Source organism: Sapajus apella, unplaced genomic scaffold, assembly GCF_009761245.1.
Source record: "Sapajus apella isolate SASKATOON/1434 unplaced genomic scaffold, GSC_monkey_1.0 scaffold55, whole genome shotgun sequence".
NCBI classification, from domain to species: domain Eukaryota; kingdom Metazoa; phylum Chordata; class Mammalia; order Primates; family Cebidae; genus Sapajus; species Sapajus apella.
Window position 1 is genome coordinate 12,749,031 of NW_022436995.1, and position 18,641 is coordinate 12,767,671.

The 18,641-nt window shown below is 36.2% G+C and overlaps 1 protein-coding gene across 9 annotated transcripts in view; it reads right to left on the minus strand.

Moving 5' to 3' along the window:
* The window catches only part of MYO9A (myosin IXA), a 274,327-nt gene that overhangs the window by 164,495 nt on the left and 91,191 nt on the right, over positions 1-18,641 (minus strand). For all 9 annotated transcript variants that reach the window (XM_032244686.1, XM_032244687.1, XM_032244689.1 and 6 more), the window contains 3 exons: positions 15,540-15,637; positions 12,055-12,181; positions 1,705-1,794 (listed from right to left, as the gene is read on the minus strand). In XM_032244686.1, the coding sequence (XP_032100577.1) occupies positions 1,705-1,794; positions 12,055-12,181; positions 15,540-15,637 (315 nt within the window). The remainder of the gene's footprint in view (positions 1-1,704; positions 1,795-12,054; positions 12,182-15,539; positions 15,638-18,641) is intronic.

Here is an 18,641-nt window from a genome sequence, read left to right on the forward strand (position 1 = left end):
TGTTCCTATGCAACAATTTTGCATGTTCTTCACATGTACCCCAAAATGTAAAATGCAATAAAATAAATAAATGGGGAAAAAAAAAAAAAAAAAAAAAAAAAAACACACCCTAAAAAAGCCAACAGATGCCGGTGAGGTTGCAGAGAAAAAGGAATGTTTATACACTATTGGAGGGAGTGTAAATTAGTTCAACCACCAGAAAAGAGTGTGGCAATTCCTCAAAGACATGAAAGCAAAACTACCACTCAATCCAGTAATCCAATTATTGGGTACATATCCAAAGGAATAGAAATCATTCTATCATAAAGACATATGCATGTGTTCACTGCAGCACTATTCACATAGCAAAGAGATGGAATCAACCTAAATGCCCATCAATGATAGACTGCATAAAGAAATGTGGTGCCTACACACCATGGAATACAATGCAGCCATAAATAAGAACAAAACCACGTCCTTTGCAGGAAGATGGATGAAGCTGGAGACCATTATCCATCTCAAATAAATGCAGGAACAGACCACCAAACACTGCATGTTCTCACTTATAAGTGGAAGCCAAATGATGAGAACACATGGAGACATACAGGGAATGGTGGAGAGTGGGAGGAAGGAGAGGATCAGGAAAAATAACTAATGGGTACTAGGTTTAATACCTGGGTGATGAAATAATCTCTGCAACAAACCCCCATGACAAACCTATATAACAAACCTGCACATATATCTCTGAACTTAAAAGTTAAATTTTTTAAAAAAGAAAAGGGAAGTGAAAGAAAATGTAAAAAGCATTGAATCTTTATTTTATATAAAAGAAATATAAAACTCTTAAGATTTGGCTTTCTTACTGTTTAGAAAGAAGCTCTCACAGAAGACTATAATATGATAAGAAAAAATGTGGACTTTAAGACACAGTTAGGCGGTGAGATAAATGGATCAAGGTCAAGCTTAAAAAACATTCTAGAGAATTCAATCACACTTTCCTCACCTCTGTCTTCTAATCTTCTAAGCTCATATTCCTGTCCCATTTTTATAATAATAATCATACTTCAATTTGTCATCACTTTTGATAAAATTACTCCATAAAATAGTGGCTTTTTAATAATTTTCTTACCCCTATAGAGCTGAGCAGTGTAACAGCAGCAACAAATCTCATCTAGGAGCCTCAGTATACAGATGATATTTAAACTAATAGGACTGGGTAAGATAACTTCAATGAAGAATATAGAGAAAAAGAAACAAAGACTGTTTCTTTGTTTCTTTCTTTCTTTATCTCTAAAAGGGACTCTACCTTTTAGAGATAAAGAAAAAAGAAAAGACAACCAGAAAGAACTGCAAACAAGTAGCCAACAAATGAAAAAGTTAACCAAAAAAGTATAATGTGCTGGAAGAAACTGTCTCAAGAAAAATAATTAATTGGATCACATACTGCTCATTTATAATGCGACCTGCCATCTATCTACCTCATATTAATAACATGAAAGTTAGAAATGAAGAAATTAAGATCCTTGGAGAAAAATGCAAGCCTACTGCTCACAATCACATTAAATATAAGTTTCTAAATCAATGGAAAATTCACAATCAAATTTCAAAGGCCTAGAAAACATTTTAATCAACACCTTTTGCCATGTCATTTTCATGCTGTTAAGAAAAAACGCAAACTTCTAACAATGTCCAGAACGCTTTCATCTAAAATAAAATCCATCATACCTCTGCCAGTTTGTACGGTAAAATAAGCTTTTCTCCCACTGTCACCGTCTTCCTTGTAACTAATGCTTCAAACAGCATCTCTTCTTTAACCTATAAAACAGAAAAGCAAACTCAATATTAAGATTTATGACAATGGGTTGAATTATCTTTTGAAAACACCAAATAGAGGGGGGAAAGCTTAATGAGATTAGCAAATATACAACAGAGAAAAAAGAAAATACAATGGGCAATTTTAATACTGGCCAAATGGAATTTAAGTGTCCCACTCAAAAGACAAATGGGTCTTTCAAATTAAAGTTTGCTTTCTGATCATAATAGAGAAAGATGTTTCATTGTGCAGAATGTAGAAAATACAGAACAGTACAAAAAAAACATTTTAAGATGATCAACTATAATCCCACAAACTAGAGGCAAGGACTAAAAAGTGATAGCATTTCTTGAATTCCAGAAATATTCCAAAATATACTTATTTATGTTTCAGATATTTCTTCTTCATGAATCTTGAATTCTAAGAATATTCCAAAAAATACTTAAGTTTCAGATGTTTCTTCTTATTCATGAATGATAAACTTTAAGATAAAATTGACACTTCCTTTGTTCTCACTCTCTCCACTGAGGTGAAATACTATCTCACATTTCTATACTTTTTATATGTATTAAACATATTCATAAACACTATGCTATATTGTCAAATGAATTTAAAGTTTACCTATATAGTATCATATTGTCCATATGTTTTCCAGATATAACTATATGGACACTTTTTAAATTATCATTATTTTTTGAGACAGAGTCTCATTCTGTCACCTAGGCTTCAGTGCAGCGGTGCAATGTCGATTCACTGCAGCCTCGACCTCCCGGGCTGGAGCAATTCTCCTGCTTCAGCCTCCCAAGTAGCTGGGACTACAGGCACACACCACGTTGATAAAATGAGTAAGGTTGATCTAAATTAACTGCTACATAGCACTGCAGCATATAAATATATCACAGTGTGTAATCCATTCTCCTCTTTGTAGTCATTTACACTATTTACAATTTTGCATGATTAGAAAATAAACCACAATGAATATTCTTGCACATGAGTTCAAAAGTTTCTGTGAAGAACAAACCTAAAAGTATAAGGTTAGAGCATGCATATTTTCAGCTGTAGAGAATACTGCCAAACTCCTATACATAATTTTTACCAATATGCTCTCTCAGCAGTAGCACTGAGAGTTCCTGTTTCTTCCAAACCTTGACGATATTTAATGTTATTAAACCTCAGAATTTTGTCATGATGATGGGCATGAAGTGGTAAAACTAGGACATTTTATAAAAGTATCCATACATAATAAAAACATAACATTCATAAAATTTTATGTAGACAATATAAAAATTTGTCAGGTAAAAAAATACTAGATTATAACAGCTAGGAGTGGTAGCTCACGACTGTAATCCCAGCACTTTAGGAGGCTAAAGTGGGCAGATCACTTGAGGTCAGGAATTCGAGAACAGCCTGGCCAACCAGGCTGTTGGGAAACCCTGTCTTGACCGAAAACACAAAAGTTAGCCAGGCATGGTGGTGCACACCTCTAATCATAGCTACTCAAGTTGCTGAGGCAGGAGAATCGCTTGAACTGGGGAGGCAGAGGTTGCAGTGAGCCAAGATCATGCCACTGCACTCCAGCCTGGGTGACAAAGCCAGACTCCATCTCAAAAAAAAAAAAAAAAAAAAAAAGATTGCTGGGCGCGGTGGCTCAAGCCTGTAATCCCAGCACTTTGGGAGGCCGAGGCGGGTGGATCACGAGGTCAAGAGATCAAGACCATCCTGGTAAACATGGTGAAACCCCGTCTCTACTAAAACTACAAAAAATTAGCTGGGCATGGTGGCGCGTGCCTGTAGTCCCAGCTAATCAGGAGGCTGAGGCAGGAGAATTGCCTGAACCCAGGAGGCGGAGGTTGCGGTGAGCCGAGATCTGGCCATTGCACTCCAGCCTGGGTAACAAGAGCGAAACTCCGTCTCAAAAAAAAAAAAAAAAAAAAAAAAAAAAGATTAAAAGGAGGGGATTGGATTATAAAATGATAGAAAGAGGCATTTCCCTGCCACCAACAATGTATGATAGATCAATAATCTTTTAAAGAACAACTTTCAACCACACTGAATGGATATTATCTAGCAAATATAACACCTTTCAGAGCCTTCACTGATCAACTCTCAAATGCCTACAACTGAAAATAATTTTGACGCATTATTAACTTCACAAAATGCAGTAAAGCCAAAAACAACCAACCAAATTTAAATAAAAAGTCTCAACCTTTTAGATTTATTTAAAATACATTAAGGAACAAAAATAATACCAGATTACAAAAAAATGACAAAATCAACAAGAAAAAAATGTATTAAAATCCAAAGCTATATTGTGAGGTATATTTCTGGAATTACCAAAAATAAATATTGGCTGGGTGCGGTGACTCACACCTATAATCCCAACATTTTAGGAGGCCAAGGCATAGGACGGCTTGATTTCAGGAGTTCAAGAGTAGCTTGGACAACACCAGCAAGACCTCGTCTCTAATAAAAGTAAAATTTACAATCAGCCAGGCATGGGGGCACATGCCTGAACTCCCAGGTACTCAGGAAACTGAGGTGGGAAGATTGCTTGAGCTGAGGAGATCAAAGCTGCAGTGAGCCATGACTGTGCCCTTGCACTCTAGCCTGGGACTACAGGCACATGCCACCATACCCAGCTAATTTTTGTATTTTTGTTAGAGACAGGGTTTCGTCATGTTGCCCAGGCTGGTCTTGAACTCCTAAGGTCAAGCAATCCACCTGCCTTGGCCTCTCAAAGTGCTGAGATTACAAGTGTGAGCTACTGAGCCCAGTCGCATATCATGGACTCTTATACAAAAAAAGAACAAAAAAAAAATCTAGAATATACGAAAAAGAATATTCAAAAAAGAATACAAAAAAAAATCTAGAATATAGAAATCAGCATTGAAAGACCTCAAAAACAGGTCTTTCAATGAAAGACCTCAAAACTCTGGAATGAAAAAAGCCAAGTTCCAGAATCATACATACAGTAAAACATTTATAGGCCAGGTGCGGTGGCTCACGCCTGTAATCCCAGCACTTACAGAGGCCAAAGCTGGCAGATCACCTGACGTTGGGAGTTCTAGACCCGCCTGACCAACATGGAGAAACCTCATCTCTACTAACGATACGAAAATTAGCTGGGCATGGTAGCACATGCCTGTAATCTCAGCTACTTGGGAGGCTGAGACAGGAGAATCGCTTGAACCTGGGAGACAGAGGTTGTGGTACGCCGAGATTGTGCCATTGCACTCCAGCCTGGGAAACAAGCGCAAAACTACATCTCACAAACAGATGGAAAAAGAGAAAGACACAAACAGATGAAAAAACAGAACACAAACAGATGGCAAAACATTCCATGCCTCCATGCTCATGGTTAGGAAGAATCAGTATCATGAAAATGGCCATACTGTCCAAAGTAATTTATAGATTCAATGCTATCCCCATCAAGCTACCACTGACCTTCTTCACAGAACTGGAAAAAAAAAAAAACCTTAAACTTTATATGGAACCAAAAAAGAGCCTGCATAGCCAAAACAATCCTAAGCAAAAAGAACAAAGCTAGAGGCATCACGGTACCTGACTTCAAACTACACTACAAGGCTCCAGTAATCAAAACACCATGGTACTGGTACCAAAACGGAGATAGAGACCAATGGAACAGAACAGAAGCCTCGGAAGTGATGCCACACACCTACAACCATCTGACCTTAGACAAACATGACAAAAACAAGCAATGGGGAAAGGATTCCCTGTTTAATAAATGGTGTTGGGAAAACTGGCAAGCCATGTGCAGAAAGCTGAAACTGGACCCCTTCCTTATATGTTATACAAAAATTAACTCCAGATGGATTGAAGATTTAAACATAAGACCTAACACCATAAAAACCCTAGAAGAAAACCTAGGCAATACCATCAGGCGAGAGGCATAGGCAAGGATTGCACCACTAAAACACCAAAAGCAATGGCAACAAAGGCCAAAATAGACAAATGGGATCTAACTAATCTTAAGAGCTTCTGCATATCAAAAGAAACAATCATTAGAGTGAACTGGCAACCAACAGAATGAGAACAAGTTTTTGCAAGCTACCCATCTGACAAAGGGCTAATATCCAGAATCTACAAGAAAAAAACAAACAACCCCATCAAAAAATGGGTGAAGGATATGAACAGACACTTTTCAAAAGAAGACATTTATGAGGCCAACAAACATATGAAAAAATGCTCATCATCACTGGTCAATAGAGAAATGCAAATCAAAACCACATTGAGATACCATCTCACGCCAGTTAGAACAGCGATCATTAAAAAATCTGGAGACAACAGATGCTGGAGAGGATGTGGAGAAATAGGAACGCTTCTACACTGTTGGTGGGAGTGTAAATTAGTTTAACCATTGTGGAAGACAGTGTGGCAATTCCTCAAAGATCTAGAAATAAAATACCATTTGACCCAGCAATCCTATTACTGGGTATATCCCAAAGGATTATAAATCATTCGGTTATAAACACACATGCACATGTATGTTCACTGCAGCACTGTTTACAATAGCAAAGACTTGGAACCAACCCAAATGCCCATTAATGATAGACTAGATAAAGAAAAAGTGGCACACATACACAATGGAATACTATGCAACCATAAAAAATGGTGAGTTCATGTCCTTTGCAGGGACATGGATGAATTTGGAAACCATCACTCTCACTAAACTGACACAAGAACAGAAAACCACACACCGCATGTTCTCACTCATAAGTGGTTATTGAACAATGAAAACACACGGACACAGGTAGGGGAACATCACACACTGGGGTCTGTTGTGGGGTTGGGGCTAAGGGAGGGATAGTATGGAGTGGGGAGATTAGGGAAGGATAACATTAGGAGAAATATCTAATGTAGATGACAGGGGGATGGAGGCAGCAAAACCACCATGGCATGTGTATACCTATGTAACAATCCTACAAGATCTGCATATGTATCCCAGAACTCAAGTAAAATAAAATAAAAAGAACACTTATATAAAGACTGAAAACATGCAGAACTATATATTCTTTATAAAAACATCTATCTATACTGAAAATATAGAAACAAGAATAGAAATGATAAACACCAAATTGATAATAGTGGTTACCTCTGGTGGGGACAAGGTACAAGGGTACACAGTGGGCTTCAATTATATGAAATATTTTGTTACTTGAGTAGGGCTGTGAATTAATAAGGGTTGATTATATTGTTTTCTATATAATAGTGTGTGCTGGAAACATTTCATAACAGAAAAAAGGAAGAAAATATGCTAAAACAAGTTAATACATAGTAAGTAAAATGTTAGAACTGACCAATCTAAAGGCCAATTCTTTGAAAACATGAAAGACAAATCTCACACAAAGCAAAAGACAAAATCTAAGAAACAAATAGCTAATACCATAGAGAAAAAATTTTAAAGATTAACAGACTATTTACAAAGAACTCAAAAGCAATAAATTCTAAACATTTAATACATAACTTTTAGAAAAACACAAATTATCAAAATGACTCAAGCCAAATTTGAAAATCTATTTAACTAAAAAATTAGTTAACATGGAACAGAAAGGAAATATTTACAAGACCATCAAAGCAATCCCTGGGATTTGAACTACTGATTTCGTCTTATCTATTAATGTAGTAAGTATACTGTGATTCAAGAATAAAAGCCTATATTACTGTAATAGAAGTAAAACTGATTTAGCAGACTTCATGTTTTAATACAAATATTTTGAGTCACTTGATTTTTTTCGATATCCTAAATTCAGCTAAACATTTTAGACTATATTATAGTTAAATATTCATGTGATAGGAAAGAACATTTAGCCATAATTTGGATTTCATGACATTATTTTCAGGCAATTTATTTGGTGCCTCAAATGTATTAATAATATATTAGCAATGCTTTCTTCTAAATGAGCAAATAATCAGAATTGGATATATTTTCAAGGAAATAAAGGATAACAATTTTATTTCCTAAAAAAAAAAAAAAAGACATCAAATACAGTTGCTCATAAGGTTGACCTCTCTGAAACCCTTAAGGAACATATTATTATCTGCTAAGGAGCCTTCTAAATGCAGAAAAAGGAGCCAGGCTACAAAAGCTTTCAACCATTTCATGAGTTCTCATTAACTAGCTCGAAAACCTGACTAAGATTGTACATAGATCTACGCATACCCCACAACCCCAAAACATACTCATCTTGCTTATCATATTTGGTAGGCATCCTAAAGAAAATATTACCCAATTCACGATTTTTTAATCAGCTACCTCTATAATTTTCTAAAAATTCTTAAATATATTACTTTTAGAATATTCAAAAACTATTAATACAGAACAAGTAGCAATGGCTTCAATATCCATTCTACAAAGTGTCTCATATTTACCTAATTAAAAACCTGGTATGTAATTAAAAACCTATTCTTGGCCGGGTGCAGTCTCATGCCTGTAATCCCAACACTCTGGGAGGCTGAGGTGGGTGGATTACTTGAGGTCAAGAGTTCAAGACCAGCTGAACCAACATGGTGAAACCCCATTTCTACTAAAAATACAAAATTAGCTGGGCGTAGTGGCGCATGCCTGTAATCTCAGCTACTTGGGAGATTGAGGCAGGAGAATCACTTGAACTCAGGAGGTGGAGGTTGCAGTGAGTTGAGACTGTGCCACTGCACTCCAGCCGGGGCAACAAGAGTCAGAGTCCATCTCAAAAAAACAAAAAACAAAAGACTATTCTTTATATTGTTTCAACAGATGTTAAAATATACTCAAAATAGATAAACCTGCTAAAAAATGAATAGTTTTTGGTAATGATGACAGTTCTAATATCTCACAACAAAAACATCCTCCACAATTACCCACAATTTATCTATTGGAGTTTATTCATCTTTCAATAATTTTCACAAGTATTCATGCAAATAGGCATTAGTAAAGACTCAAAACTTTCACTACTGCCTCAGATAACTAAAAAAACATAACTGAAAAGTAAATAAATAAAACTAAACCACTAATTTGAAGACATTTGTTCTTCTATACTTATCACTGAATTAAATCACTATGGGAAGGAGAGGAATTAAATCTCACCTAAAGAATTTAAATGTTAAATAAACAAATGTGTTTATCTTTGTACCCTATTTCAACCAAAGCCTTAAGATTGCAATTATTATCAGTCTTAACCAACTAGAGGCAATCATTTTCTTTTTTTTTTTTTTTTTAGACGGAGTTTCGCTCATGTTACCCAGGCTGGAGTGCAACGGCCAGATCTCGGCTCACCGCAACCTCCGCCTCCTGGGTTCAGGCAATTCTCCTGCCTCAGCCTCCTGAGTAGCTGGGATTACACGCACGCGCCACCATGCCCAGCTAATTTTTTGTAGTTTTAGTAGAGACGGGGTTTCACCATGTCGACCAGGATGGTCTTGATCTCTTGACCTCGTGATCCACCCGCCTCGGCCTCCCAAAGTGCTGGGATTACAGGCTTGAGCCACCGCACCCGGCCCGAGGCAATCATTTTCTAAAATAATTTCTAAGTACTGACTAAAGATGGGACACCATGGTAGGCATTTTCTTCAGCTCCTGAACTTTGAAGCTATTTTCTTTCTACTTAATACTAAAACTCAGCCCTAGAATCAATCCAAACTATACACAAGAAGAAATTTAAGAAGCTGGGGTTCAAAAGTCAGATTTACTGTCAAATCACATTTGCCATTGTCTTTAACACTGGTTAGCCCAATTCTCAGAATTAGATTTATTTTTTCTTTTAAACCCACACCTGAGTTCCTCTTAGAGTTGTCTAAATTGTTCTTATCAGTCTCTTACCAAAGAAGAAATGAAGCACTAGACACAGAAATCTTGGTTTCTGCTGAATTGCCTAGACTTATAAGTAAGACCATTAGCCACAATGCCCTGTCACAGTACCAAATGCTTCACTAAATTACCACCTGGAATACCTGACTAAAATGCCATCTGTTCTCTGACCTTCATGATCTTCAAAATTACAACCTCAGGTACCACACTCCATCTCCTGGTAGAACTTCTTTCCAGTAAGTCTAGTTCCAATTCAAGGTACTCCCTTCTCCTGCCTCTTCTGCCAGGCTATCATTCCACTGAAGTTAATAAGCAATGCCCAATTATGTACAGAAAAAATAGACACTGTGTGGTTAGATAAATAAGAGAGGTATCCATTGCTCTCAAAGAGCACTGCAGCCCTACAACAAACACAAACTAGTAAACAATTAACTTTATGCTACAAAGCTAAATTATGCTAAGCAGAAACAAATGCTCTGTATTTAGGGAGTCAGTTTAGACCACTTAAAAGTTAAACCATATGAAGTAACCTATGAACCAAGATTTGGAAGATGAATCATATTTTAATCTAAAAAAAGGAAGCTATTCATAATTGCCAAAAACTGCAAACAACCAAAGTGTCCTTCAACAGGTAAATAAACTATGGTACATCTATATAATGGAATATTATCCCATGATAAAAAGAAATGAGCTATCAAGCTAATGAAAGACATGAATGAATCTTTTTTTTGTTTCTGGAGACAGGGTCTCACTCTGTCATCCAGACTACACTGTAGTGGTGCAATCTAAGCTCACTGTAACCTCCGCCTCGTGGGTTCAAGCCTCCCACCTCAACCTAAAAAGCAGCTGGGACTACAGGCACATGTCACCACGCCCAGCTAGTTTTTGTTTTGAATTTTTGTTTTGTTTTGTTTTAAGTAGACATGGACTCTTCCTATGTTGCCCAGGCTGGACTTGAACTCCCAGGGCTCAAGCAACTCACCTGCCTCAGCCTCTCAATGTGCTGGGATTGCAGGCATGAGCCACCACACCCAGCCAGACATGAGTAAATCTTAAGTGCATATTACTAAGTAAAACAAGTCAGTCTGAAAAATCTACATATTATATGATTCAATTATCTTACATGCCATAAAGAACAAATCTATACATCTAGTAAAAAAGTGGTTGCCAGCAGTTTAGGGGGAGGGGTTGAACAGGTAAAGCACAGGGGATTTTTAAGGCAGTGAAACTATTCTGTATGATACTATAATAGTGGACACATGACTTCTTACATCTGTCAAAAACTAAATAGCATGAAGAGTACAACCTAATGTATGCAAATATTAAAAATTACTTAAAAGACTGGGGGATTCCAGGAAGGAATGTAGGCCATGATGAGAAAACTGCATGAATGACAAATATATGAAACCTCAACAAAAATGGGGTGGAATGAAAAGGTGCTGTTCTGAGTAGTTTTGGAAATGAGTGAAGTCTGTAGGATTAAAGGCAAAAGGAATTGCACATAAGCACTGTATTCTAGTTGAAAAAGTCATTTCCCAGATGGGTACAGGTTAACAATTTTGATACCATTATACATGTATACTGGAATTAAACAAATAAATGGATGGCAAAGGATAGGAGACATCCTTCTCATTGTTGAAGTGAGAGTTCACAGATAATCAAGGGAAGAAGGCTAGAATGATCCATTTGGGAATGGATTAAAGTTGAACACATCATCATGAACTCATTTTTAGCTTTCCATACAGATGGTTACGTATTAAAATATGTACAGATATATGTATATATACACAGGTTAGTATACATACCTATATTTCCTTGCTATGCCAGACAATAGGGCCTATTAAGAAATGACACCCCATCTGATGGGATAAATCTGGCAAGATGAGAAGCTAGTGGGCAAGAGAGACGTTAGCTAATAAAATGTGAGAAATCATCACTCCAGGAAGACAGAATCAGGTAATAAAGGCCTTGATATAAGAAGAAGCATGGTAGGAGACGAGAACCTTTAGGTCCTATTCAACCCATGAAGAAAAAAAAGTAGTATCTTTTTTTTCTCCACCAACCCAGATACCCCATCTTGAAATAAAATCATCTAATCAAAATCTTAGCATGAGAAGAAATCTCAACTATGAAGAGAAAAGTTAGTATAGTTCCAGGACATTATACAGTCTAGAGTGGAAATATTCATCCTATCCAGCAAATTGAGGGACTATGGATGTCTGGAGCAAGGGGAGGCAGAGGAGAAAACACAAATTTTCTAAAGATTCTGCCACACTCAATAGCAAGCTCAGACAGGTTATCAGGAAACATTCCATCTTTTGGAAATGCTATTTTAAAACAGTGCCTAATAAAAACATTAATAGAAAGCATTAACCCATTTACACCTACAAAAATACATAAATAAAAAATAAAAAGTTACAAAGTATTTGAAATGACAACTGAGAATGTAATCACTCACTTCTAATAATTCTGAGACAATAGGCAGAACTTCAGGATTACAGATATCAATGGAGTCATCCCGATATGTCTTCTTTTTGTAACAGATATTACCCAAATGAAGTATGGCTGAGAGAAGAGAGAAAATCCTGGGAAAATAAAATCACAAATTATAGCTTAGTTGTGTCCATTCCCAAAGCTCATTTCATTCTAAAATTCTAGTTAAACAAAGTAACCAGTACAAATATGAAGTATTTAGTCTTTGGAAAACAAGCAATATGGGAATAATTACTAAAATTTACAGAGGGTTTACTATATGTCAGACTCATAGGAAATACTGTTCAAAATGCTTTTCATGACCTTAATATAAGTGTTACACCACCTCTTATATAGCCATTTCAAAGGGACCTCTGCTATTGCCTGAATTTGTCATAGTGTTTTAAAAAGGCCATGCCTCCTAAATGTTATTCATCCTGCCTGGAATGCTTTTTTCCTATATACTGTTTTAGATAAACTGAATCATAATCTCTAAAGGAAAGGCCTTGAAACTGTAATTTTTATCAAGTATCCTAGCTGATTTTTATTATGTTTTTAAAATGCTTTCCTACACCATATTATGGTGTTTTTCTCTTAAAGTATGAAGCCAGGTGGGTTATATTAACCTCTACTATGAAACACTTTCATATGGATCCTCCATTCTAAAGTCCCCTCCTGAGTCAGAGGAGTATGTGCCCTCCAATCAACAACTAATCTCTCCACTTATGCCATATATCCCATCAACTCCTGCTAACTCTGGAATCTTAGGTTACCAAGGACATCTATGTAGCTAAGAAGAGTATATTATGTTCTTAACTTATCTGACATCTCAGAGGCATTTAACACAGCTGAATACTCCATTGAAAAGCTCTTCCTCAATCTCCATATCTACACACACACACACACACACACACACACACACACACACACAATTTTGTGTCACATGTAGTTATTTTCTTAGGATAAATACGTCTTACAAAATTTGGCTTGGCAAAATTTAACACTACGTTTTCCTAAAATTAGGAAGTATTCCAACCAAAACAAAGACATTGCTTTAGAAACCTGAGATAGTACCTCAGGAATATTTGAGAGGTACTAAATTACCATCTAACTTATAAATCTAATTTTTCAAATAATTTAAAAAAAATTTTTTTTAAATAAAGATGGGGTTTCACCATGTTGGTCAGGCTGGTCTTGAACTCCTGACCTCAGGTGATCCGCCCGCCTTGGCCTCCAAAGTGCTTGGATTACAGGCATGAGCCACCACGCCTGGCCTAAAGTTTTTAAATGTTTGAATCATTCACATGACTCACAGGAAATACAAGTCTATTATAAAAATAATTCATAATGCTATTCTGGATTAAATTAAAGAATAAACTATCAACTGAAACAGAAACTAATGAAAGTCAAAAGACAAAAACAAATTCATGAGCCACTTTTAAAAATGATTTTTGATAGACATTTATATGGTTACTAATTAACACTGTTTCAATATTTTGGACTTCACAATCATATTAATGTTCTCATGCACAAATACGTGATAGTCTCCAGCAATAATAAACGTCAAATCATCTAGAGTACTACAAATCAACATTAAAAAGATATTAAAATATGAATGAGAAACCTTGTTCTCAAAAGTGTATAATCTTACATTAGGAGGTAACAATAAATAAGTATACTAAAGGGCAAGATATCTTAAAATACAGAAGGCAGCAACAAAGCACAGTTAAGGTATAAAGTTCGTTAAAAAGGCAGAGCATAAACAGTGCTCTAAAGAAAACGGGTTTCAATTCACAAACAAAATTTAAGGCTGCCTACAAGGTTATGTTAAAAGGAATTCTGGGGTAGACCTATGCTTAGTAGAAAAGAATACTGTCATTTTTTAGCAGAGTTTATCATAGTCACAGGACTGAAGACTGGCAGTATACATAATGTGTTCTCTATCCAAACAACTGAAGAAACTTGAATGAGTGGAAAAAGAGATAAAGATCATTCCAAACAGGGAAAACAGCGAGTGTTCAGGATACAACATAATGTTTTAGAGAACAAGGTAAGTCTAGTTAAAATGTAAAACTTGTGTTAGGGAATATGTGAAGATAAAATTTTAGTGAGACAAGGGTCTAACTGAAGGTCAGCCTACTAGAAACGTATTATTTCCAGTGGTTTCCAATACAGAATTCAGTCATGTAAGAAAGTGCAGAAGACAATCCGTTGGTGCATGAGAAGTAAACGTTATATTCCCAACATACAATATCTAAAAAAATTTAAGTTGCACTACTATTTCATATATAAATTCTGTCTCTATGTCAACCAGCCAGGTATCACATACAGTGAATTAGGTATCCTGGGTAAGTAATACAGAATACAGAATACAGAAATTGAGAGAGGTACTCTAATTCACTAACTTTCAGTGAACTGTAGTTTATGTCACCAATTGAGTTGGTATGCAAACTTACATATTATATTATTTGGTTTTAACTGACTTCTCACAAAAAGATTCTAGCAAATAGCCTGCTAATTAAAGAGTCATACCAATGATGTAAACATAAGCAAACAAGAAAACAGCAGAGGTAATTTTCTCCTATTCTCAGTATAGGTTCATCAATCATGCGGTTAAAAATTAACAGAGGTTGGGCGCAGTGGCTTACGCTGATAATCCTAGCACTTTGAGAGACTGAGGCCGGTGCATTACTTGAGCCCAAGAATTCAAGACCAGCCTGGGCAATGTGCCAAAAATTAGCTGGGTGTGATGGCACAAGCCTATAGTCCCAACTACTTGGGAAGTTGAGGTGGGAGGATCATTTAAGCCTGGGGAGGTTAAGGCTGTAATAAGCACTCCAGCCTGAGTGACAGATTGAGACACTGTCTCAAAAAAGAAAAAAAAAATTAACAATATAGTCAGTTCTGACATATTCATTAACACTACTTCCCTACCTCAAAAAATTTGTAAGTAACTATTTTTTTCTGGTGAGAGCCAAGGTTGAGTCTTTAATTTTAAACAATTTGTTTCAAATGTAATTTATTTCATCTTTATTTCAACCTTTTTATATTTTTGATTTGTTTAGATTTACAATTTAAGACATTTGATAGAATAAATACCATGCATCTGATAAGTATGAATAATAAGATTAGCGATCAAAGATAGAGAAAAAATGAAGAGCTATAAAAATGGTGTTATAAAGCAAAAGTTTTGAGTAAGGTCCATGGATAGGCTTCAGGGGCACCATAAATTCCTGCATTTATATGCAAATTGTTAAGAATGTACATTTTACAACAAGAACAGTGTCAGCTTCCATCAGATTCTCCATGAATTTATGACAAAAAAGGAATTCAAAATAATGCTTGAGATGGATGAGGCAGTGGATGAGGAACACCACTTAGAAAACTGTTTAAAAGGATCAAGAGAGAGAAATCTTTCAAAGACATATCATGTATTCTCTATTGGAGGTATAAAAATACAAGTAAACTCACTGTCTTCGTGTCTTGGGAAGAAATCCTACCATTTCCATGGCAAGTTGCAGGCGCTCAAAGTCATGTCTCAAATCTTCTCCTTCCACCATGAAGCAATCCTGCTTATTTAAAATAAAAGTTTAAAAATCAAGATTGTATATCTAAAAATAATGCGGGCCATTGAGAAATATGGTAATTTATGATACGTGCCTGTATGTATAAATGCAAATTAGAGCTGGTGGAATAGTCAGACATAGTCAAATTCATTAGAACTCTTATCTTACTATAGGTACATAAACTAAACACATACCTACCAAAATACCAATAGGTTACTTTTCTTTCTCCCTTTCACAATCACCAAATTGGAATCTCAAATGTAACTTAAGATAAAGAGCTAGCTATACTTATAAAATGTGTTGATACCAACCTTGATTCTGAGTGGTTCTAAAGAGTTTCAGAAATTCGAAGCATGTAAGGGTGCTCAATTCCACCAGCAAATATTATTTATTCAAGAAATATTTAACAAGCGCTTACCACCCTACGTAAGGCACTGAACTAGACATTTGTGACATATAAATAAATTTTAGAAGAGGCAGTAATTTAGTTGAATAGATCTATATGCATATGTATAGATTTATATAGATACGTTTTTATGTCTTTTTTTCTTTTTTTGAGACAGGGCCTAATTATTGTTGCTCAGGCTGGAGTACAGTGGCACAATCTTGGCTCACTGCAGCTTCAACCTCCTGGGCTCATGTGATTCTTCCACCTCAGCCTCCCAAGTAACGAGACTACCCAGCTAGTCCTACCATGACCAGCTAGTTTTTTTGTATTTTTAATAGAGACAGGGTCTCACTATGTTGCCCAGGACAGTCTGGAACTCCTGAACTCAAGCAATCCGCCCACCTAGGCCTCCCAAAGTGCTGGAATTACAGATGTAAACCACTGCGACCAGCCTGTTACATCTACAGTAGATATAAAGATGAAATATCTATGTATTCATATACATAATTATTGATATATTTTATATGTATATAATTATTTCCTAATAATAGACAACATGGTAATCAAACAAGGAAAGAAAGAAGTATAAGTCAATATATAAAAATCCTCAGAAAACACACCACATGAGTCAGTAAAAATAGTTGTGGATAGTCAGGTGGTGGCACGCGCCTGTAATTCCAGCTACTTGGAAGACTGAGGTAGGAGGATTGTTTGAATTCAGGAGTTTGAGACCAGCCTGGGCAACACAGCACGACACCATTTCAAGACAGGAAAAAAAAAATTGCTATGGAATACCTGATTAAAACACCAGGCATAAACCTTGCATTTCAGGTCCTAAAACAGTCCAACAGTGGTAGACATACTCTAAATCTTCAAAACAGTGAGTGAGTCGTTAAATCCCTTTACTGTATGTTCTTACAGTCCCTTGCACTTTCAAAAACCTCCTCACATTTGTATTTACATTTTTAATGCCTATCTTCCTAGGGAATGTTCTATCAAGTACTCAGTGAACTACATGAACTGTTAATTGTCTTATTCACTGCAGATACCCAGTGCGAAGTCAGTGCCAAAAACAAGTCATTATTTAGATAAGCATAAAGTCACTGAATTATTGTATAATATATAAATATTGAATGGACATTCCTTTTTCAGAAATAAGGTGCTCATTTATTTTATAAGAAGTATTTACCATGTACAAGAAAATCTGTTTTTGGCACCGTAAGTACTAGTTAATGAATATCTAAAGTTTAAAATTAAGTTTTGAAATGTTATGAACAATATTTTTATTCTCTACATGGAGAGTTGCATATGCATAGTTTAAAAATTTAAACTCACTACAAGGAAAGTTTTTTCTGAGAGCCCATGCATTTAATTTTCTGACTATAAAATTCTTGGTAAGTAATTTTAAGACATTCTACTGACATGCCAATGTCCTACTCATTAAAATAATATTTTTTTTTTTTGGACACAGGGTCTTACACTTGTTGCCCAGCTGGAATGCAATGGCGTGATGTCGCTCAGTGCAACCTCTGCTTTCCAGGTTCAAGCAATTCTCCTGTCTCAGCCTCCCAAGCAGCTGGAATTGCAGGCGTGCACCATCACACCTGGCTAATTTTCTTGTATTTTTTAGCAGAGACAAGAGTGTCACAATGTTGGCCAGGCTGGTCTTGAACTCCTAACCTCAGGTGGTCCACCCATCTTAGCCTCCCAAAGTGCTGGGATTATACGCGTGAGCCATCGCGCCTGGCCCTAAAATAAATTTTTAAATGCATTCTTCTTTTACCGATAGTAAGCAAATCTTTTATAAAAAGCTCTCTTGCTCCTCTTCCCCCTACTCTCAAACCACAAACAGTTCATTCATTTTATGATTTAACAAATATTTTCCTATCACAAGTGGCAGGGAAGGGGGAGAGTCTATGCTTCCACATGTGTAAATAATCATTCTTCTAACACTGTTCTAATCTGCCCCAAAAGTGAATGGAACAATTAATGTATATAAAATATTGAGAAATGCTGGGCAAGGTGGCTCACATCTATAATCCCAGTACTTTGGGAGGCCAAGGTGGGTGGATCATGAGGTCAGGAGACTGAGACCATCCTGGCCAACATGGTGAAATCCAGTCTCTACTAAAAAGTACAAAAAATTAGCCAGATGTGGTGGCATGCACCCGTAGTCCCAGCTACTCAGGAGACTGAGGCAGGGGAATCACTTGAACCCAGAAGGCGGAGGCTGCAAAGAGGCAAGATTGTGCCACTGCACTCCAGCCTGGCAACAGAGCAAGATTCCATCTCAAAAAAAAAAAAAAAAAAAAAAAAAAACACCAAAACAGCGGGGAAGTACACTGAAAGAGGCACTAAAATATATTTGTATTTGCTGTTATCCTTAATCAAGTATTCTTCAGAAACCCAAAGTGGTCTCAGTAAATATCATAGTTTTTTAAAAACTGTATTAATTCCTTTCTATTTGTCTGATGACAACTATAGAAGAAAAACTAAGGATAAATTAAATCTCCCAGAACAGAAACACCTTTATCTTAATTTGGGCTCCCTGGGAGGCAGATCTTGAGATAGACCAAGAGTCAAATACAAGTCACAGAGAAAGTGAGAAAGTGAAAGAGG